The following is a 24,610-nucleotide window of genomic DNA, read 5'->3' as shown; positions in this document are numbered from 1 at the left end:
TGACAAGTGTACCTAGCGACGAATTAGACTGTAACAATCTCAAGAGTTGATCGAACTACTCTTTGCTAAAGAAACTAGATTTGGTTTGTGATTGAGTTACTGTGGAGGAAACGTCTGACATGGTGGTGGTAGGGACCGATGATCTATTGACTAGTGTGTGACTGCACATTGTAGATTTGGTGATCCTTCACCTTTTAACTTGAGTTTGTTGGGTTCGCTGGAATAGTCGTCAAAAATAGCAGTTTGCAAACCATGGGACAAGGAAATAGCGAATCCAGAGATGACACCAAAGGCAGTAACAGCAATCTCCAACAACAACCACCCTATGCGTCTTCTCCACCATAAGCAATGCTTTTATCAGAAACAACAATCATGGTGGTTGTAGCTTGCAAATCTAAGGATCCTACGACTAACAAGGAGACAATGATGAGTTGTTGGGTGTCATCAGATTTGAGAGAGGAGACGATGATGAGTTGCGTTGTACCACTACACCCTTAGATTTTGATAGCAAATTGCATTAGAGAACTCGAACAGAGTCAAATCGGGGTTTGCCAAAGTCGAAAAGGGTTGCGACCAGAGAAGGAAAGACAGTTGTTGACTAACGATAGTGGTGGCGAAGACTGACGGCCTTGCGACAAGTCCAAGGATGGAAGATTGGTGGCTAACGTGCCTAGGGTTTGATAGCGTAAGGGCGGGCTAAGGCTAACTTCAAATCCGCAGTTGAGGATCGGTGGCGGCCAGTGTTGGGCGACACCGACTGGGGCAGCCAATGTTTGGGTGATGGTAGAGAGATGAGGGTATGGTTGCCTATGGTTTCACAGTGAACGGCTGTGATTGAATGGTTGCCTAGGGTTTCACTGTGAATGACTATGATTTAATTCCTACTCTGATACCATATAAGGTAGGAGAAGAATGATTTCTATTTCACCATAATTGTAAAACATGACTCCTCTTTTTCTTCAAGAGGGAGGATACAACAAATTAGGAAATCATTAAACTAGGAAATAATTTACAAGATATATAGGATATTCTTATTCTAAACTAGAATCAATCAATCAAACAGATTTGGACCATCAATCAAGAGATTGGAGCCAATCCCCACTAATAAAGGGATTTGTCTCCTTAGTCCTTTCCACTTCAATAATCTGCATAAGACATCACCAATGACGTATAGGAATGAAAAATATAAGTCCCATAAAAGAGGGGGAAAAAAGAATATCACAAAGGGTCAGGGAATATACCAACCCTTTATCTCGGTTAACATGCACAATAATTTGAACCAGTAAGATCACTATTCCTCTTAGATATATGCAATAAGATTTACATATTTTTATGAGAAAAAATGCATCATACTCCATTTTCCTACTAAAACAAAATTACAATATCCATCTCTTAAACCTAAAACATGGAGACCAGAAACAAATAAGCGAAAAGAGCTGATAGGAAACAGCTGTTGATTCCATCAGTAATCCAGTTCACCACATCCTTTTTAGACAATATGAAATACCAAAACTGCACTAGTCATCATCACTCCTCTGCACCTTATCCTAACCAAGTTAGGGTTGGTGACACAACATTCATAATGTCAAATGACTTCTAAAAGTCACATTGACAATACAAATCCGTGCAAAAATAACAATGTTGAAATATTTTATGCAAGATGCCCTACCTGACGCAAACCTCTAGCCAGAGAATGATGATATAAAGTTCCAACACCATTTTCATATGGAAAAGTTTAATGAGATGGCAGTGAATGAAGAAAATCGATATGGTTGTGTTCCCTCACATATTTGATATTGTGAACTAACCTGTACAACATAGAAACACAACTTGAACTGCACTAGTATTACCCAAAAATATAATGTAAAAGAACATGTAAAAGATAGGTTAATTGACTTCAGTATTAATCATCTATACTCAGAAGGATCATGTAATGTTCCAACTATTTCAAAATCAAGCACTACAACAACTATTTGGTTTATCCCAAAATGAACATCATACTTCTCATGTAGCATAACAAAAGAACTATCATAACATTGGAAGAAGATAGCACTCACCTCTGTGCAAATTGGATGGCATTCCCACCAACCCCAGTAAAACAATCAACTATGATGCCAGTACCACAACGTAATGCATGATGTTTGGCTATAGGCTCAGGAGTGACAGAAAACCAACCTTCTTCATCCATTCTTATTCCATCATCAAATCTGGAGAAGAGTAGGTATCTTTGACACCAATATTTGCCAATACTGGGGAAGAAGTCCTCCAAAAATCCTTGGAGCTGAAGATCTGTAAAAAGCTAGATAATTTATCATGAGGTAATAATATTCAAACCCTTCTCAACACGTAACAGGCTTTTACAATTGTAAATAGACAAGGACAACTATGAGAACATGACAATTATGCAGCAAAACAATCTACAGCTTAAAATCCTTGATGAAATGCATGTGGTAGCTAATATCAGCCATGTGAATTTTATCATAATCAGTGTCTCCAGTGCTGTTGTTAAGATACAACTACTTTATCACACTGCTCGCACTTCCTTGAAAAGCTTTATCAGATGGTTCCAGTATAGAGGAGGTGGAGTTGGAAAGGGATTTTTCATAAACATGGACAACAACAAAATGCTTTTTATAGGATAGAATTATAGTCACGATCTGGTTAAGAGAACATTAATGCAGAAACAAGTGATGGAAAAGAATAGACAGATAACATGAAATAGGATATATTACTGATTCTAGGGTGAGTTACAGAGTTCTCTCCATGCATGACATAGCAAGCACATTGGTTAACCGATTTCAGGTAAATTTGCCAAACAAATTAAATATTAAGTACTAAAAAATGGATACAGCCAAGATATGAGAGAGAGAGACCCCTGGAATCACAAGATAATTTCCTGTTGATTTGGTTTTTCTTCCTTGCTTTCTTTTTCACTTTTCTAGTGACAGGTTTTGGCTGGGCTTCCAACTGAACAGTTGCAGGATCAATAACTCCTGCAAGCATGTTATCATTCAAATTGCCCTCTGATAGTGTGTTAGTAGGCACACTACTCAAGGTAAAAGAGAAACGGGTTAGAAGCTCATCTCAAAAACATGTTGATAGAGAATCAAAGAAGAAGAAGAAGAGAATGCAAACAGAAAGAAGAACAAGCTAAGTAGAAGATAGAAGAATCAGAGAAGAGACAGAAATTGGGAGCAATACTCCAATAATTTGAATATAATAATATCAATAAACCAAATCTGAATAATTTATACATCTGTGGCATCTATAAACTCACAAATCCTTACCATACTAAGAAATGAATTCAAATAAGAAAACAAAAGCACAAAATCTTATTCCTAAATAAGCAAGGAATTCAAATTGAAAGGAAGAAAACTTATATTAGTAATAATAATCTTATTATCATCACAAAATTTAATCCCATTAGGTGGTGTCAACAACATGAATTCTACCCTCTAATTACCTATATCTAAGGTCATATCTTTCTATAAAACCATTATATCCCATGTCATATGTAAAAGTTGATCGCATGTTTACTTTGATCTTCATCGATCTCTTTTGGTATAAACTTCTTTCATTTCATGCACTTGCCTTAAAAGTGCATTTTTTGGTCTTCTTCCCACATTCAAACCATCTTAATTGCATCTCACACATTTTATCTTCAATAGGCTTCAACCTTATGACCAATAATCTCACTAGTAATTTTATCTTTACTTCTATGGCCCTATATCTATCAAAACATCATCATGTAAGTTATGTTCATATTTTACATTTGGTACTTAACTGTCTAACATTTTGAGCCATACAATAAAGATGATCATATAGTTGTCTTATAAAATTTTCCTTTTAACTTCAAACGTCGTTTATAATTGCATAAAATATTGGACGAATTTATCCACTTTAACCATCCCACCTTAATTCTGTAACATCTTCAATAACCTCCCCTTCTTTTTGAATAATTAATCAAACATATGAAATTAATCTTTCCTATGAATAACTTAATCTTTAAGTCCCACTACCCAAGGGTCGTCCTGTTGTGGAAAATGTCAGTTTTCTAGAAACTTACTCCACAAAAAATGGAAAGTAGAACACTTGTTCAAATACAAAAATTTTCTAAATAGAGAATGGAAATTTGAAAAAGCACAGTTCCCCAAAATTGAACTGAACTTCAAAAACTCCTAAAATAAGTCTTCTAAATTTTCCTTACTAATTTGGGGATTCAAAAAAAGTGGTTCCCCACAAAAATTTTCTTAAATCATCTCAATCTCCTTTTATAATAAGTTACAAAAAGGAAAACCTCTCCCAATTTTTTTAATATATGTTCCAATTTTCTAAATTGAAATTAGTTTTCTACAATGAATGAAAAAATTCCACAAAAAATGGGAAAACATTTTCCACAATTAAACAACCCCCTATTTTTTCCAAAACTTACATTTCATATATTGAGTTCTTAACCTACTTAACTCGAAGTCTTCTAAATTGTTCCTCTGTAATTCAAGCTTATGTCCATGCCTTCTTTTCTCTCATTCACCAAAATAGTATCATTTACAAATAATATACACCAAAGCACCTTTCCTTGCATGTGCTTTGTGATATCATCCATCACAAGAGAAAGAGGTAAATATTCAATGTGATTCCTTGATATAATTCAATTGTAATTAGAAAAGTCTCAATATCTTCCCCACAAGTCCTAATACACATCACTTAATGATACATGTCTTTAATAATCTATATCTAAGAGCCCACTCAGTTCTCTATTCATTTTATCTTTCTTGTTTTTATTTTATTGTTTTGAAAAACGATAACAAAAAGAGCATTCTATAGCTTGTTTTTGTTTTTAAAAATTCTGAAAGCTTTTGAATATAGGGGGGGAAGCAAGAAAAAGGTGTTTTCCAATTTTTTTTTTTTTCTTCCCTCTCCATCTAGAAGAGATTGTGTTGGCATAGTATAGTTGTTATTGCTATACAACACTCTTGTATAATCTCTTATGTTGTTATTGGCTGGTTGTACTACTATTTTATATTTGTAGTTGTAGAGGATTAGATTTATTTTAAGTGCTAATGTATAAGCTGTAAGAAGCGGTTAAGGCTAGTATATAATCTAGCCTTGGTTCTGTTTGCAATCAAAGGTTGCATCTATTCAGTAATAATTCTCAGAATTCTCTCTTTGCTCTTCGATTTTTCTTCTTTCGTTTCATGGTATCAGAGCCTCAACTAACATCCATGGCTTCTCGTGATTCAACCTCATCTTCTTCTTCGTTGTCCTCTACATCCTTGTCTGATTTTTCTTCAGTTGCTAAGAATCTTAGTTTCGTTCCTACAAAACTAGATTCGAGCAACTATTTACATTGGAAGGCGCAAGTTCTAGCCACAATTAGAGCCTTTGATTTGTTATCTTTTATCAACAAGACAGATGTCCCAACAAAGTATATCTCTTCTGAAAATGACAAGCCTGTGGTTAATTCGAAATTCCTAAATTGGATCAGGTCTGATCAGCTCTTACAAGGATGGTTATTTTTTACTATAGACAAGAAGGTTCTTGGCTAGATAATACATTGTGAGTCAGCAGCTGAGGTATGGACTAGTTTTGAAAGTCTTTATTCTCGACAAACAGTTGCTAGATCTTTTCAGTTGAAACAACTTAGATCTATTAAGAAACATGATATGTCGGTGAATGATTATATTTGAAGATCAAAACTATAAGTTATTCTCTAGCAGCAATTGGAGAACCTATAAATGATAAGGACCTGTTGATGTTTATTTTACATGGATTAGATGAGGATTATGATGTTATTGTCAGTTTAATTACATATCAAATGGATGATATAAACCTAGAAAAGGTTCAGTATCTGCTCTTGATGCACGAGCAAAGATTAGCTACAAAAAATGTGGCTAATATGTCGTCTGTTGATGCCTTTGATAATGTTGCTATGAATGTTAACTTTGCCTCACAAATAAATAGAGGTAATAATGGTAACACTGGTCGAGGAGGTTTTCCTAGTAGGAGTGGTGGTAATTTCCGAGGAAACGGTTCTAGAGGAAATAGAGGCCGAGGTCGATCTTATGGTAAAAGAGTTTATCGTCAATTGTGTGGGAAACCTAGACATCTTGTTGACAGATGCTACCATAGGTTTGACAAAAATTTTCAGAGGAATTCCTTTAGTAGAGGTGGAAATGATTCTCAATCTCAAGCTTTGATGGCTTCTCATGAGGCTAATAGAGCTTTCTTGACAGACTAAGAGTTTGCACCAAAAGCTCATTATGGTTACTCCACTCAATCTTTGGACAATCAGTCACAATTTTCTTCTTCATCCTATCAGCCTGGTGATAACTCCTGGTGTGTAGACTCAGGCGCTACAAACCATATCACCTCCAGTTTGAATAATCTTTCTCTTCATACTCCCTATGGTGGCAATCATAAAGTGGCAATAGGCAATGGTAAGATGCTTCCTATTGCTAATGTTGGCCTTAGTAAAATGATTCTACAAATTAATCCTACCTCTGTAATTTCTTTACCTCGAGTTCTTCATGTTCCTAACATGACAAAGAATTTAATTAGTGTGTTTCAACTCACGCATGATCATAATGTCATTGCTGAATTTCACTCCAATTTTTGCTTGATTTAGGATAAGGATTCGGGCAAGGTGCTGCTACGAGGAACTCTTAAAAATGGCCTCTATTAGCTGGCTTCGGCATTTGTGCATGTTGCATCGTCAACTGTTCCTATTTCTTCTTCTGTTGTTTCCTCACCAAAATGTTCTAAATCATTTGTAACTAGCCTGAACAATTGTAATAGACAGGCTTTGTATTCTTCTAATAAACCTAGCATGCAATTAGCTTGTATTGATAGGGTCTGTCAACAGTGGCATGCTAGGTTGGGGCATCATTCCTTTCGTGTATTACAGCATATTCTTCTAAATAAAATCAACATTCCTTGTTCCTTCACTGATCTTTCTTTTTGTGATTAGTGTAAATTGGGAAAGATGCATCAGCTTCCCTTTTCAAATTGTCAAATCATAGCTACACATCCTTTGGAATTAGTATACTCAAATTTGGGGAGGCCTGCTCCTGTTCTTTCTGTTAAAGGTTATAGATATTACATTGTGTTTGTGGATGCTTTTACTAGATATACATGGTTGAATCCAATGAAACTTAAATCTGAAGCCTTATCAATCTTTCAAACCTTTCATAAGTTTGCTGAGTTCCAATATCAGTTCAAACTTAAGACACTTCAAATTGACAATGGTGGAGAGTTTAAAGCCTTTTTACCTTATTTGCACACCTGGGGCATTCAACCTCATTTTACTTGTCCCTATACACACTAACAAAATGGTGTTGCAGAGAAAAAACATCGACACATAGCTGAAATGGGACTCACTCTTTTAGCTCAAGCTAATATGCCCTTAAAATTATGGATAGAGGCTTTTCAAACAACCGTTTACACTGTAAACTTGTTACTAGCCAAGTTATATGCAATTCCATCATTTTGGTTGTGCATGTTTTCCTTCCTCAAACCCTATAACAAGCACAAGTTCAATTTCCATTCAACAAAGTGTGTGTTTCTTGGTTACAGCCATCTACAAGCTAGATACAAGTGTATGCATCCATCGAGTAGAGTTTATGTGTCAAGACATGTTATTTTTAATCCTAAGGAGTTTCCTTTTCAACATTTATTTTCAAAAACTCATACAAACTAGTCAGTGTCTAGCATAGGCTTGCCCACTACTATTTTGAATTTGTTCCCTTTTTCAGTCAAATTTAGTCATTCACCTCAAGTAGCACCAACTAATTCCTTAGTCTCTTCTGCCACTAGTTCTAATTTGATTGTTCCTGAGCAGCCTTCATCTTCTTGCTCCTCTATTCCTATTGAACCAACTCCTTCATCATTTCCTACATCTAATCCTATTTCAGCTCAGGCTGCTCCAGCACCATCTGTTCATCCCATGCTCACTAGAGCTAAAGCTCAACAGCTTTCCCTCACTTCTCCTCATGCCTTAGTGAGTTCTCTAGAGCCCAATTCTATTTAAGAAGCTCTCTTAGACTCCAATTGGATTAAAGCCATGGAGGAGGAATACTCAGCTTTAAAAAGGAACAAAACTTGGGATCTTGTTCCCTTTTCCTCGGATATGAACCTTATTGATTGTAAGTGGGTGTTCTGAGTGAAGTATAAATCTGATGGTTCTATCCTAAAATACAAGACTCGTCTAGTTGCAAAGGGATTTCTCCAAACACCAGGAATAGATTTCATTGAAACCTTCAGTCCAATCATCAAAGCTCCTACCATTCGGGTGTTATTTTCTTTAGCTGTCACTTTTGGCTGGGAAATTTAGCAAGTTGATATGAATAATGCCTTCTTAAAAAGCGATCTAAATGAGGCAGTGTTTATGACGCAGCCAGAGGGATTCATTGATCAGTCGTTTCCTTCTCATGTATGTCGGTTAAAGAAATCTCTATATGGTCTAAAATAGGCTCTAAGAGCATGGTATACTAAGTTGCGGTCAGCCTTACAGGATTGGGGTTTTGTGAGGGCAATTTCTGATGCTTCTTTATTCATCAAAATAACTCCTAAGTTTGTGTTGTTTGTATTGGTGTATGTTGATGATATTTTGATCACTAGATCGAATTATGTTGCTTTACATGACTGTATTCGTGAATTAGATACTCAATTTTCTCTAAAAACACTTAGTGCAGTGAACTATTTTCTAGGGTTTGAGGCTTAGCGTAATTCTACAGGCCTTTATTTGACTCAATCTAAATACACCCTAGACTTACTGAAAAAGGCTGCAATGTCTAAGTGCAAACCATGTGCTACTCCTATGAGTGCAGCCACTTCTTTAACTGATGATGGAAATCTATTCTCTAATCCTTCTCTTTATCAAACTATTGTGGGTTCTCTTTAATATCTAACATACACCAGACCTCATATAGCATTTGTTGTGAACAAACTAAGTCAATTTTTAGCCTCCCATAAGGATCAACATTGGTTGGCCTGTAAGAGACTATTGTGGTATCTTAAAGGAACCATTGGCCTGGGTTTGGTTTTTTCTCCGTCTTCACCTGATCTGTCACTACATGTGTATACTGATACTGACCATGCAGGCTGCAAGGTCACAAGACGTTCCACTAGTGGTCTATGTGGTTTTCTTGGAAATAATCTACTTGTTTGGAGTTTTAAGAAACAAACAGTGGTGGCACGGTCTATGGGTGAGGCTGAGTATTGTGTTGTTGCTCAAGGAGTAACAAAAATCTTGTGGTTGAAATCGCTCTTTTATGAGCTTGAGTTTTCATGTCTCTATACTCCTATTCTTTGGTATGACAACATGGTAGCAAAATGTATAGCTGAAAATCCTAGTTTTCACTCAAGAACCAAGCACATAGAGATTGATGTGCACTTTGTAAGAGAGAAGGTTGAAGGTGGTGCAGTTGAGATTAGACATATTCCTTCCTTACATCAAGTTGTTGATATATTCACAAAAGGATTGCCTAAGGATAGATTCTTATTTTTGTGTGATAAACTTGGTCTTAAAATTCCTCCCATATCAGCAGTCAGCAACTTCAGCTACTATCTTGGGGAAGTCCAAATTGAAGGGGCATGTAGAAGAGATTGTGTTGACATAGTATAGTTGTTATTGCTATAAAATACTATTGTGTAATCTCTTATGTTGTTATTGGTTTGTTGTACTACTATTTTATATTTGTAGTTGTAGAGAATTAGATTATTTTAAATGCTGATGTATAAGCTGTAAGAAGCAGTTAAGGCTAGTATATAATCTAGCCTCAGTTCTGTTTGCAATCAGAGGTTGAATCTATTCAGTAATAATTCTCAAAATTCTCTCTTTGCTTTTCGACTTTTCTTCTTTCGTTTCACTCCAAACCCTTATGTTTGTTAAGGTTTATAAGTGAGGGTACTCTGCTAATTCTTGTATATACCATATCACTTGTATATGTGTGTGTATTACATGTTAGTAAAATAATACAGAATTCTTTTCAACATTCTCTTACTTTTACATGGGATTAGCCTAACCCTATTTTTTTAATTAGAAACCTAACCCTAATTTAAATCAACTGTATTAAAGAACATTATATTCTTTTACAACAGTCTCTTACTTTTACATGGTATTAGAGCCTAACCCAATTTTTAATTAGAAACCCTAACCCTAATTTCAATCAACTATAGCTTTTGTTGCAATCATTAGTCATGCTCCTCTCTCCAACCACACCCCCTTCCAAACCCAGCAACCGTCTGTTTGAGTTTGTTCGTGCTTCCATCATCTTGCATCTCCAATAGATATTTGTAGACAAACCCGATACCATGCGAGGCAACCCAACTCCAATTGACAACACTTCATATTTGCATTCTCAAATCTTCCTTTTTCCTCGATCTCATTAGCCTTCCAACAATTCAGACTCATCTTTTCCCAGCTCAATCATATTTGACATGAATCTCTTTTGCGTGCAACTTCCCCTTTCTAGTTGCATTCAGAAACATTCAAATCTGAACTCTGCTTGCATTTGCGTTGATGGGAAACAAGACAGGAATATTTTTTAAGATATTTAAGATTAGATTATCAAGACATTCTATTATTTAAATATCTTTTTTTATTTCTTTCCTAAGTAGTTTTAGGAAGATTATATTTCCGTTCTGGTTAGGAAATGATTTGATCTTTGATATGTTTCCTAATTAGCTAGGGTCTCTAGTCTATATAAACCCTTTAGAGGTGTATTATTAAGCAGACTTTGATTATTGAATTCGAATATTGATAATTGATTTGAGTAATAGAGATTACTCTTGTGTTTTTGTTCAGATTTTGCATCATGTGCTCTCTTCTCTTTCATCTTGTTAGAGCAACCTTCAATCCACCAACAATGTCATCCATAACTAAAGGCATCCCAAATCCAACTTCATCAACAATCATTACCATCCCTCATTTTTCCTGCACACTAATTATCACAACTGAGAAACTAAATGGAAAAAATTATTCTGCTTGGTCTTCAGTTGGAAATTTGTTCCTTGGTCACAGACTTGAGGACCACTTGACAGGGGTTTCAAATATCACTGTAGCAATCAACCTGCTTGGTAGAGAGTATATGCGCAATTGTTCTATCTGATGTGGAAAACCATTGAGCTGATGCAACATGCGGCAATCCAACTCTGATTGACAACTCTTCATGTTCACATTCTCAAATCTGCCTTTTTCCTCAATCATATTAGCCTTCTTACAGTTCAGACACGACTGCTCAGATCCAACGCAAATCTCTTTTGTGTGAGACTTCCATTTTCTAGTTGCATTCAAATCTAAACTCTTCTTGTGTGCTCTCCTCTTTCATCTTGTTGGAGCAACCTTCATTCCAAAATCCCAATGATGTATGCCACAACCAACAACATCCCAGATCCAGCCTCATCAACAGCCCTCAGGACCTCATCAATAACTGTTACTACCCCTCATTTTTCTAGCATACCAATTATCACAACCGAGAAACTGAATGAGAAAAATTATTATATTTGGTATTCAGTTATAGAAACATTCGATTCCATGGTCAGAGGCCCAAGGATCACTAAAAAACTGTTTCAAATTTTCCCACAAGCAGTCAACCTATTTGGATGAGAGTTGATGCACAGTTGCAATGTTTGATGTGGCAGACAATTGAGCCGAGTTTGATGCCTATTTTTGACCTCTTTGTGCATGGAATCATCTATGCAAGCTGTATACAAGTGACACAACTTGTATCTATGATGCAATTGGTGCATTATTCCATCTATGACAGAATGAGTTAAACGTGACTACCTCTATCTGGGTAAGCTACATGCCTCAATTACTAAATTCAATGAAGTTATGCCTTTTGATACAAATGTGAAAAAGCAACAAGAGCAAAGGGATAAGATGTTTACTGTTCTTTGCCTCCATGAGATTCAACTAAAACTCAAGCTCATCAAAACAGAGATTATGGAAAGTGCCTTTCTTCTGCACTTGGAGGTATTTTCCAGATTACTCAAGCTTATTCTTCCATTGTTAATCATGGAGATTCTCTGCCTGGAGAACATTCTGCTACTGCCACTGTCAAACTGATCCCATCTGCCATGAACCTAGGGTTCATAACAAGTTTAGGAGGTAATTGGGGAGGAATTGGGGAAATTAGATCAGAAGAGATATGGGGGAAGTTAGGGAAGAACAGGACAGAGAAGGAAAGAACGAGAGGGATTAGAGAGAAATTGGAGGGAGATTGAAAAAAATCAAGAAAGGCAAATGAGAGATTTCAATTATATATTCAAGCATGATCCTTCTCATACAGCAGTGGCTTATTTATAGCCTCACAGCCATTGCACCCATGTGCAATACAACCACCCATATGCAATACAACTGTAATCCTAACAAGTATTATATCTTTATTACAATATTGCCCTCTATTGCCCTAGGAACATGACAATTCCCCTCGCCTTGAAACATTTCTTGTCCCTAAAAAATGCCAAACCTCCACAGCTTCTAGTATGCTTTTTCCTTCTCTTCCACAGCTTGGATGGAGAAGTTTTGAAAAACCTTTGTATACATAACAAATTTGTAGTGGTTCTCGTGTCCTTGAATATTTCATCACCCTTCGCGATGATATCCGCAATCGCCTTTACATGCAACAATGTAGAAGTGTCAGATCCAGGAGTTGCTGCAACAATTCTAGTTATAGCAAGAATGAACAGAGCAACAGGAGCTTTGTTCTCCTCCGCAAAACTCTTGGCTTTCCTTAGCTGAAATCTTGTTAGGAATTTATTTGCTGAAGCCATGCTCTCTTGCATTTCCAAAATAGTATTTTGCTTTATCGGTGCAAAACACTGTAACCCTCCTTGAGAGTCGGCATTGTCCAACTTATGCAAAACCTCATTTCCGACCATACAGCTTGAATCAATTCTTTTCGGTAGCTGTCCTACAATTACAAGTTGTCCCCATACTTCCTTATCAAATCCACACACCTTCACAACATTAGAAGATATCCCAGCTAAAGACATACCTCCAAACATACCATTTCCAGAAATAGTAAGGGACTCAAATTTCCTTGCCCTTGCTATCTAGACATACTGGTTGCATAGAAAGTGACGAGAAAGTCCCACAGGTTCCTCAATGGCTGAAACTAGGCCTCCATCACAACCTTCATCCCAAACATGATTTATAATCAGGTTATCTAATGAGACAATAACCCTGGCTGGAATATCAGTTGCAAGGAAGCCATCTTCGTAGCAGTTCCTTTCCCAATCTGATTTATAACTTGTTTTTCAACCAAGTCATCAGCCTCCTGCCCTTGAAAAATGTGGTTCACACCAATCTTCTTTCATCTTCGGAATCCTGAGTTTCCATTGACTTGTTCGCTTCATTTACAGTGCCAACTCCCTTAATATTGGCTAAAGTTTTAGTCGGAATCTCCAAATTACATACAAACAATTCAGCAACTCCTCCTTCCTTGTGTTTGTTGGAATTTCCCTCTATATGAACTTCTCTTTTAACAATTTCAGATTGTTCATTTGCCTTTGCTGCCCTATTAATTTGTTCATCACAGATTCCCTTTGGATAATGCCATTCACCACCAATATCATATTCATTACTAATGTTGCATTCCTCCTTGATAATTTTGTTGGAACCGGTATACTTCCTCCACTCCACATTGAAAATAGGCAGTGAATCCACTTCTCGACTTCTTGCTTTCTCCTTCGGCTACTCAATTTTAAGGAAGTATTATTTGTTAAGACTTCCACGATAATCCTCGAAAAATTCAGCGGGAAAACTGTAACGATACTTCTTAGTAAGTATCATTGCAAACTCTTGCAATTGTTCGTGTAGCATTCGGCTGAATTCCTTGCTCGATTCATGTACCACGCTTCTTGTTCCCTTGTCCCATTGGTTGATCCCCTTCTCACGTTTCCCGTTGTTTACAGCTGAAATTGCAGCCTTCTTCTGCTGCCATTGAGGTTCCAAGTGCCTCATGCGTGCACTACTTTCCATGGCTGATTTTTCACCAACAGTATACTTCGAAGTCCAACTAGAAGGAGTTCTATACATGATGAATCCCACACTTCCCTTCAATTTGTCTCACAATAGTCACCTCTGAAATTGATCCAAGAGGTGGCAATTTCAGGCGTTGTTCCACTTCAAGTCCAGCCTATTTTAGGGTTGCACAGTTCCAGCAACTTGATTGGCCTCCTAGAGTCTCCTAGAACGTCTGACTCTCAATTGAAAATCACAATCCACATCACAGTAGTTGGATGATCAACTGCCTCAAGGCTAATTAGCCAAGAATTCATCCGTCGAAATCAAGGAGGTTGTATTCGTCGGCAAGTTCTGATCAACCGGAACTGCTCTAGGCGTCTCTGAAAGCACCATCGAAACCAATTGGCCCCGTCACCTTCAATTTCCAAGCCCAAAGTATTAACCGACACTCACCTCCTATTGCGTCGGAATCAAATTCCGAAATCTAGCAAGAATTTGATCACGAGAACATAGCAAAGAGCTGTCACGGTTAGGAAGTTCGCCTAGCTTGTCGTAAATCACGGCCAAGGACCTTGCTCTAGTTAGTTCTCCTAAAGATCAAACAACCAGCACCAAGGTATGCTTCACCTTCACACGTCTTCAAATCTAGGCTGAGATTAGCAACGTTTCCAGCCACGAAACTACCGCTGCACCACTCTGATTCGCCTCCAAATTCAACTCGGTATTACTGAAGACCTCTCCTAGCCTACATCGTCTTCAATTCCGAGCCGAAGTGACTTTGCTCGATTTTGCTTTACAAATCCAAGTTTGCTCTACTCGGCTACGCCTTCCAAATCCAAGTTCAATTCCGAATTCAGTCATTGCTTCTTCCCCGAGGAGCGTTGCCTCCAATATTCAAGTTGTAATGGATTATGGAACCTACTCCGCCTGCTGTTTTCGACTTGCAACAGCCGTGACCCTCCCAATCACCGTCCACTGGTTGCGACCACAGCTCGGTTATAGACTTCACCTGAATTGCTTCACATAATCGCCAAGGAAAATGCCCGGTTCCAGTAGAAAAACTATCAGCTCACCTCTGAACACCAACTGCGAACGCTCCTATGTTCGCGTCGCCTCCGTCTAAATCGTTGTTCACTCAACTACTTAACCTAGCCTTGTTCGTCTGTCTCACGCTTGGATTGTCAAAAATTGCAGCTTCAAATCTCAACCTAACTGCCAAGGTTTGTTGGAATCACTGGAGTTGAATTCGCCTTCTAATCCCGAAAATCAACTTTTGCCGGACAACAAGCGCCAATCCATCAGAAATTAATCAACAGAAAAAGTCGTCGAGGAACGGTGGCTCCAATACCAATTGTCATGAACCTAGGGTTCATAATAGGTTTAGGAGGTAATTGGGGAGGAATTGGGGAAATTAGATCATGAGAGACATGGGGGAAGTTAGGGAAGAACAGAACAGAGAAGGAGAGAACGAGAGTGATTAGAGAGAAATTGGAGGGAGATTGAGAGAATTCAAGAGAGGGAAATGAGAGATTTCAATTATCAATTCAAGCATGATCCTTCTCCTACAGCAATGGCTTATTTATAGCCTCACAGCCATTACACCCATGTGCAATACAACCACCCATGTCCAATACAACTGTAATCCTAACAAGTATTATATCTTTATTACAATATTGCCCTCTATTGCTCTAGGAACATGACACCATCCTAGTTGTTGAGATTCTACAAGTGGTTGTCATGGTCATCCTTAGCCCCATTGTACCTATGGCAATCATATAGATCACACTCGAGATACTTGCCATAATTCATTGAGCTAGGATGTTATAACCCCTAGCATGTCTTCTCCAGTATTTACAGTAAGTTGGAGAGTACACCCAACTCCTCCAATTTCAAGTAGCATAGTAAGCCACTTCATCTATAGCATCTTTTACACACACTGGCAATCCCGCTGCTTGTTTTACATAGTTCTCATCTTCTATCGATCCATAGATTTTTTACTCAGCTGCTACTAACCACATGTCTAGTAATAATTCTCTATAAATGCTTACATTGGTTGATGGTTCTCAAGCCCCATCAAGGGTATTTGGCATGCAGAATCCCTTCCTCCTTTTCCCTTGTCATTTTTTCCACATTTACCGCAATATCCCCTCAATTTACTTTTTGCCAGTTAACTTACTCGTGACCTTAACTGTTCCATAACTTTTTTATCTGATTTTTCCTTTGGTAAGATCAAAGGGCCAAGTGGATGATTGGCCAGACGCATAATGTTGAGGATTATATTATCTATCTCAATCTGCTCCATTTATGAATCGTGTCGACTTGGGAAACATAGTCATAGTTTATTCTAGAATAGAGTCAATAGCGTGTCAATTTTCCTTTTTCAATTGTTCATTCTAATGTATGGAGTGCTAGTCGTGTTAGTTCAAAACAAGGATTTCGTTATTCTGTAACTTTTATTGATGATTTCTCTAGAATCGTGCAATTATATTTAATGAAAAATTGTTCAGAATGGTTTTCTAATTTCACTACCTTTTTTATGCTGAAATTCAAACTCATTTTAATGCGCAAATTTGTATTCTTCGTAGTGGTAATTCACTCGAATATTTGTCTACACCCTTAAAATCTTGCATGGCATCCAAAAGGCATCTATAGCTTTAACTATTCTTCCTTTCAGCGACCCCATTTTGTTAGGGGGTGCCGAGACAAGAAATTTGGGGAAGAATCCATGTAAGTCTTAAATGGTGTAGACAAGTACTCAAGCGCATTATCATTACAAAGAACACAAATTGGCACATTAAACTGAGTTTGAATTCCAACACAAAAGGTACTAAAAATATAAAACAGTACCACATGATTTTTCATTAAATATAACCAAGTAGTTCATGATAAATCATTAATAAAAGTTATAAAGAATGACATCCTTGTTTTGAGCTTGTTTTGAGCTAACACTACTAGCTCTCACACATCAAAATGAGCAACTAAAAAAGGAAAATTAAGGCAATTATTGACTCTACTTGGGAATGAACTACAATTATGTTTCCAAGTTGACACAACCCACGCTCCATGGTAGGAAGGCTTAATAAACTAGGACCATCTTCATCACCCTTAAAAAAAATGGGTGCCCTAACTGACAATGGACCTGTATGGGTGAAGCGACAATAGTGCAAAACGCATATGGAGCAGATTGAGACAATAATATAGTTGTCGAAGACTCATGTTGCATGCCAATTATTCATCCGATCCTAAGACAAATTCAAACAAGAAGGTTATCAAACAATGGACCACCAGGTGTTATGGCATTCTGACTCAATGAATTACCAACAACTACTTGAGTAGTATTAGTCGCTCGAGATGGGCATCCATGCAAGCTATAACAAGTATCATGATTGTGACTCATATGATTGTAGTAGGTGTAGTGGGGTCGAGGATGACCACGACAACAACCACCCATATTATCTCCATGACTAGGATGGGATTTGTCTCAGTAGTGACAAGAGTAGAATGGTCTCCAAGCAAGGAATCACCAAAATCCGAGTAGCTAACTTAGAAAATTCAGGCCAACCCAAAATGAACAACAAACTTAGGAAGGATTTAGCAATAAGAAGCTCAAGGAGATTGTTAGTTGTCAACTTCAAAAAGCACACTAGTGGAGATTGTTTTAGATTCCAATGTAAAAAGACTGGCGAGCGCAAGAAGTAATAAGAGAACTTAAATTCTACCCTTTATAGAATTATTATTCAAGTATTTCAGTTTTCTTCCCACCATGAATTGAATTCTAAGTTCAGTTAGGAATAGGATTTTTGTTCCTTCTCTAATTTGGTTTCTTAGGTTACCTCACAAGAATTTGACTTTATAAATTACCTCACAAGTATACAGAATTTTCAGCAATAGATTATGGGAAAATTGCTCCTGATTTGTCTATCTGTCTCTCTAGTTCTCTCTCTCCTCCAATTCTTCCCTCTTCTTCTATTGCTTGTTCTTCTCTCTGTTTCTTCTCTTCTTAGTCTCTTCTCTCTTCCTCTTCATCTTTGGTTCAAATGTTTTACTAGAAAAGGGAATAACACATAAGATGCTCCTACCACCTTCATCAAGGACCAAACCTCTCCGATCTCAACTCCTGCTATCTGATGGTAAAAAGTCATTGACCACTACCCTTTGACTGGATTCACCCACATGAGATAATTTTGTCAGAATTACCTATTTGACCATACCAATCTAGTTATTCAGTGCCATGAGTATTTATTCCATTCAAATCTCTATTGCAGTCTCAACACAACCTAATTGCCTGATTTCATTTCACCATCTGTGATTAAAAAGTTTGAATAGTATTTTAAGATTGAGGAACAGAATCAGATAATAATGTCAAGATCAAACAAAGAAGGGTAACATGGGGATGGGAGGAGGGAAACCATAAATGCTAGTAGTATATCCATTGAAAATAAATGACAAAAAAGGGTTAGACAACAGTACCTGTCGATGTGCTGCAACAAGACATGTGAAGAAGTTTCATCACAACAATTCTTGTTGATCTGCTGCTTTTGATACAATTGCTGAAAGCTGCAGCTTAGAGCAGGTACAGTCATCAATTCATGACAGTTTTCACCAGCAAGCTCAAACCCTTGTAAGGACTCACTAGGTGGCAGTTGATCCAGTAATTCATCATCATTCTTGGATTCACCAAGCAAATTGGTACCACACTGCAAACCACAACAATCTAGTGGTTTGTTACAAGGAAAAGAAACCATGAGGTCAAAATTCACTTCAGCAATCTCATTCATTTCGTCTTGTTTCTCAATGACTTCACCAGACACTAGGTGTTCCATCCCTAGAGGAGTGTCCCATGTAGATTCATGAGTTTTGGTGCTATAGAAGTAGTTTCTCATGTAGAAAGAGTCCCAATGTGAGGTCCATTCTTTGAAGTCCCCGTTGTGTTTACTGTTAGTTTTGCCACCATCAGGCACTTCTGTAGGCTGGAAACATGCAACCACACCAGGGCCCTGTACGTGCTCAACAAAAATATCATTATAGAACTTCTGATCTTCAGAATCCTGACCACAGGCAAACTCAATTAATCTTCCATCCTTTTCTTTCTTACAATGCTCAATATCATCAAGTAAAATACTGCTTCCTGCAGAAGCTCTAGGATCTAAATCGTTTGGGCTAGATGCAGTTTTCAGGTTGGAATCCAGACTATGATTTGATATAATGCTAGATAGTCCATTGGGTGTCTGTTCCTGGGCAGCACAAGAAATCCTAGCAGTCAAATTAGCTGAATCTTCTCCTTCAGCCAAAATGTATTGAGTTTTATTGGCATCAGCTGCAGCATGGAAGCAACAAGATTCACCTTGGCTGGGCATTGACGTGCAACAAAAAGAACCACTTGTTTTATCACAAAAAGCGGTGGAAGATGCAGGATCCCCCTCATTCACTTTGGTTAAATCCAGTAAACTATCATCATCCCCTTCACAATTATATGGATTCTTCCTGGTATCCTTTCTTTTACCAATTGTCCTGCCATTCCTCCTCTACAACAAAATTTCAACATCAACAATGAGCTAAAGTATAATGATAAGAGAGGGGATGATAACACATTTTCTAGTGAAGACATACTAACTATGGAATTAAAAGAACTACTGGCATATGAATGTTTCCTGGTTTTGGAAACCTACCCTTTGAACATAGAGAACAATGCTGAAAGAAAAGAAAATGAGTGGAATTTAAAAAAAAAAAAAATGAACTTGCCCTCTATCTCAGAGCAGCAACTCACCAATTTTTCCAAATCAGAGGCTGCATAGATATAGTATATCATCACCATTTCATTCATGATCATGATATTACCTTTTTATTTTTTTGATAAGCAACCATATAAAGATAAAGCTGCCATAAGGGGGTGAATCTATAGAAAAGAGAAACCAATGAACTATTTACAAGGATAAATCATCTAAAAGGCAATAAGGGCTCCAAGGAGCAGGAATTTAGCCTCCCTTGCCCTCAAAAAGAGACCCTCCAAGGGGTCCCTTATGCTTTGTTTCAGGCAAGCCAACTTCCATGAACACAAAAAATTAAGCATGGGCACCATCATCACCCACTATTCATCAAAAAGAGTTAAAACAGCAACAACAACAACAACATATCCAACCGTTATCCCATTATGTGGGGTTGGCTACATGAATTCTAGACTTCTATGTGGGTTACATCCCAACAGATAGTTTGTTTAGAATTCATATTTGGATCCAATTAGGCTTTACGTTGGCTGTCGGCTACCTAACGCAACCCTCCTCCTTTATCCGGGCTTGGGACCGACAATGGATAATATCCCCTGGCGGAGTAATGATGAAATGAAGTTTCAACACCATCTTCATATGGAGAAGTTTCATGAGATGGTGGTGAATGAAGATAATTGATATAGTTGTGTTCCATCACTTAGTTGACATGGTAAAACCAACAAGTACAATATGGAAACACACCAAAAAACAGCAACAACAACAACAACAACAAAAAAAAAAATCTCCAAAATACCATTACCCATTCCACGATGAACTGAATGGAAGAGTAAATGGTTGACCACACTCCATCCATATTATACACTCAAATCACTCACAAGCCACCCTCATCTCCCTGTTTGCCAAAAAAGCCTTATAGAAAGAACAAAATAAATGGCAGACCATTTGTCTTCCCCTGCCTTGTCACTGAGTAAGTATAAAGTATGTCAAAGGAAGATGTTAACAAGTTGATTCCTTTAACTGGAAAATTTTTCCTTAATTATGGGGAAAAACTATTCACATTAGCAAAACTGTCTCTAGCAGCCTAAAAAATCAAGTAACTGTGTCTTGCAAAGGGTGATCCCTGCACTAAGCATCAATCCAATACTCACTAATTCCATTTCCTATCGCAAAAGAAATAATCGCCTAGACCTGCATACTCCCCATCTGCTCCACAATCCCTTAAAGATGACCAATCCTCCATTGAGTACTATACTTTAGAACCATGAACTTTTCCCAAAGACAATGCAAACCTCGAAGACCATTTACCCAAGAAAGTGTTACTGAAAACCCTTAGTTTTTACTTGGAAAAATAAAGAAAAAAGAAAACCTTTAGTTTCTCAACCCCAAGCTACCCACCCAATAAAGGAAGGCAAATCTAGTCCCAACTAACCATATGATATTTGAACGCCTGACCTAAAGCATCCCAAAGGAATTTCCTGGGTAATTCCTTCAGCTTCCTCATTGCAAAAGGAGGAATCGAGAATAGAGACATGGAGTAGGTGGGTAATTAGAAAGGGTACTCCAAATCATCCCACCCTTTGATAAATACTCACTTCTAATAGGCGAGTCTTCATGTTTCTCAATCCCTCTATCCCCCCCAACTTTACCTTAAAGGGAGGAACCTAATGTCAAGCCCTTAGATTATGGGCTGGACAATTGAGTGAATTTCAAGAAAGAAATGAATGTAGGAAGACAGATAGAATGAGGGAGGGAGAAAGAGAGAACGAGAGAGAGAGAAAGACAGAAATGAAAGAAAGACTTTTGTATTATTCTCCAATGATACTTCCTCATACTGTTGTAGGTCTCTTATAGAGCCTCCAGCAACCATAACATTCTAATAATATAACAGCTAACTAACATAACAACCAAAACATTAAGCTAATTCCCTAACCACTTAACCCCCATCTAGCTAGCAACTAATGGCACATACAAGTAGTTATTAACGACCATTTACTGATTCACCCCTAGGGTCATGACACCTAAGTTGAAGGCCTAAGTACATAAACAGTAAAGGCAATATTTTGCAACCAAATAAGATAAACTATATGTCACGACCTGACTCTCCCAGTGCAAAAGGCAATCATACATCAAGAGTGGTCCCTAGATTCCTACAGGTTGCTGATATATATCCATTGTAGATGCAGATAGGTGTTGCTACCAAGGTGCTTATTTGTGATGGTTATTGCTTGTCTCCCGAGCAATAAGGGTGGCTCTGGCCCTCAACCTCCAAGGGTGGGGTGCTGCACGAGAGAAAAACACTAGGTTCAACACAATAAATATTGATCCAAACTATGGCTATAGTTGACCAATCCCACAAGAATGATGTCACTCCTATTAGCTCCCTAAGGATCTAACGAGTAATTCTCAATCAGTAGAAGGATTGAGAGGGAAAGAGAGAGAATTTAGGGAGAGAAAGAGATAGACATGAGGGAGAAAGAGAGAATATAGAGAGAAAATAAAAAATTATCGTGAATTTTCATATATCTCTGTGGGAAGGGATTAGCTATTTATAGCTGATCCTAACCTCCCCCCATGTGCAGGTAATCGCTTACATGCACTGGGAATGTATAAGCTGTCAATGTAGCAACAAACTTAGTACAATCCTGATGCGGTCACCAATCAAAACTCGGCCCAAGGCCGACCCAACCAAACCAGAACAGTATCACCAAAATAGTAGTGTCATAATGTTATTTTAATACTTCTTAAGTTTTAGAATTCTACTTGATTTAGGATTTTACTTTATATTTCTACTTGATTTAGGATTCTATTTCATATTTCTACTTGATTTAGGATTCTACTTCATGTTTGATTAGGGTTTTATTTTTATTAGAATTCTAGTTGGATTTTGTTTACAAATATTAGATGAATTTGGATTAGCCAAATACTATAAATATGCCTATGATCTAGAGTTTGTAATCAAGTTTTTCTTAATCAAATTTCAACAACCTATTTAGGTTTTCTTAGCAAAACAGTCTTGTTTTTGCGTCTTCTTGAAAGCCAAGCTTCGGCCATTGAAGTTTGTTCTTTCAAGGGTTTATTTTGGTGTGTTTTCTTCACACACGCGCTACACGCTGCGTCAGGTGGTATCAAAGCGGTTCATCAATCAATCAGATGGCCAATCTTGAAGGCAACGGTAGCAACTAGCCTCGTGACGGTGATCGGGGGCTGCCCGCGGTTTAGAGAGCAATCGAAGAACAACGGAAAATAACTCGTACAATGGAGCAACAATTAGAGTGAATTCGCAACCAATTGGGCATTTTACAACGAGTTAAGAATAATCGGAACCGGACTAATGGTGTGAATCAAGCCGGCTATGTCAAACCGGGAAGACCAGCCATTAATCCTGTCCTCATTAATCCTAGAAGACCAATGATGGATGATAGCGACGATGAGGATGATCTTGGTCATATGATAGCCAACCCTAGTGGTAAAAAGGTTAGCAGGAATAGCAACACAACCATTGGGGAAACAATGAGTATAAACTAAAGAATGGCTTTTCGATGAGTTTGGAACTTGATTTCGAAGATTATGTTGTCTCAGCAACCTCAACGTTTGCAAACAGTCTTGTTTTTGCATCTTCTTAAAAGCTAAGCTTCGGCCATTGAAGTTTGTTCTTTCAAGGATTTATTTTGGTGTGTTTTCTTCACACAAGCGCTACACGCTGTGTCAAACCCCTTACAGCATACTTGCTAATATACTACTTCCCCCTTTCGATTACATTCCAATTGTTGTATCTTTCCCCTACTTCGTTGGTACAAGACAACTCCTAACTAAATTGATTCTTAAACAACACAAAACCTCAAAAAACAACAGAATACTTTCAAGGAATATAAAATCTCTCTCCCAATTGCCAACCCAAACCCAATGAGACGGCCTTGGCCTTTTGTTCTAAGAAGAAGGCAACAACAAAATCCTAAGCATTAATCTCATTAGGTGGAGTCCATGACATAGATTCTAGCTCACCAATGGTCTCTATCTATGACAAATGAAGAAGAAAGAAAGACAAATAAAAAAGTGACAAAAGGATTCTCTTGTCTCAACCCTCTAGAGTTCCAAAAACTAGAAAACAAATAAATTAATAATAACACATTAATTAAGACAAAGAAACAAAGTGAAACGCCTTAGTAATAGAATTGGACCTATATTTTTTATAGTATCAACACAACTGGACCAACAATCAACATTTCTTGGTCTAAGGAAATTTTTTTCTGTGAACACCTTAATAGAACAATGACCACAAAGAAAGGAAAGAGTGAACTCTACGAACAAATGAAAATCAATAGCCCTATATCTTGGAGAAGGAATCAAGATGTCATTGGCACTTTTCCAAGTTTATGAATAATTATATTCATGAAATTAGATGGATCCACTATCTTGTCAAGTGGCTTAAGTTTTTCAACTTCTTCTATAGGAAACCTTGCTTGTGAACAAGTGGTGTAGGACTAACAAGACGAGAAAAAAGACTAGGAGGAGGAGCAAAGGAAGCACAAGACAGGGGAACAACAATCCCAAGCATAAATCCCACGAGGTGGGGTGGTAACACGAATTCTAAACCTCCAAAGATCTCCATCCATGGTCACACCTTGTGTGAGATTATTATATCCTATGTCATGTCTAGAGTTCTGATGCAAAACCCAGACTAAAAGAAACAAGAGTAATTCCGATTACTCAACGCCAATAGCAATATTCAATATTATTCATCAAAATATGTCCTTCAGTACACTAAAAGATTATTTATAAACAATTAATAGATAGTCATTCTAACGAGGATTCCTTTCTAACTAGGATTATTTAGTAATTAAGCTAATAAAGGTAATCCTAATCTAATTAGGATTCTAGGACATAAAAGAAATTAAAAGAAACTAGGAAACAAATT

At 37.5% G+C, this 24,610-nt stretch overlaps 1 protein-coding gene across 4 annotated transcripts in view; it reads right to left on the bottom strand.

The window, feature by feature from the left end:
* LOC127807589 (uncharacterized) overlaps window positions 1–24,610 on the bottom strand; it is a 66,115-nt gene that overhangs the window by 11,253 nt on the left and 30,252 nt on the right. For all 4 annotated transcript variants that reach the window (XR_008024742.1, XR_008024743.1, XM_052345578.1 and 1 more), the window contains exons 5-7: window positions 18,440–19,494; window positions 2,874–3,046; window positions 2,058–2,289 (exon numbers count right to left, since the gene is read on the bottom strand). Coding sequence is in view for 2 of the 4 variants with exons in the window: in XM_052345578.1 (XP_052201538.1) it covers window positions 2,058–2,289; window positions 2,874–3,046; window positions 18,440–19,494 (1,460 nt within the window). In the remaining 2 variants the exon portion in view is untranslated. The remainder of the gene's footprint in view (window positions 1–2,057; window positions 2,290–2,873; window positions 3,047–18,439; window positions 19,495–24,610) is intronic.

Source organism: Diospyros lotus, chromosome 8 (assembly GCF_014633365.1).
Source record: "Diospyros lotus cultivar Yz01 chromosome 8, ASM1463336v1, whole genome shotgun sequence".
NCBI lineage: Eukaryota > Viridiplantae > Streptophyta > Magnoliopsida > Ericales > Ebenaceae > Diospyros > Diospyros lotus.
The sequence above is the reverse complement of the archived record's forward strand: the minus strand, read 5'-3'. Positions and strand labels throughout refer to the sequence as shown.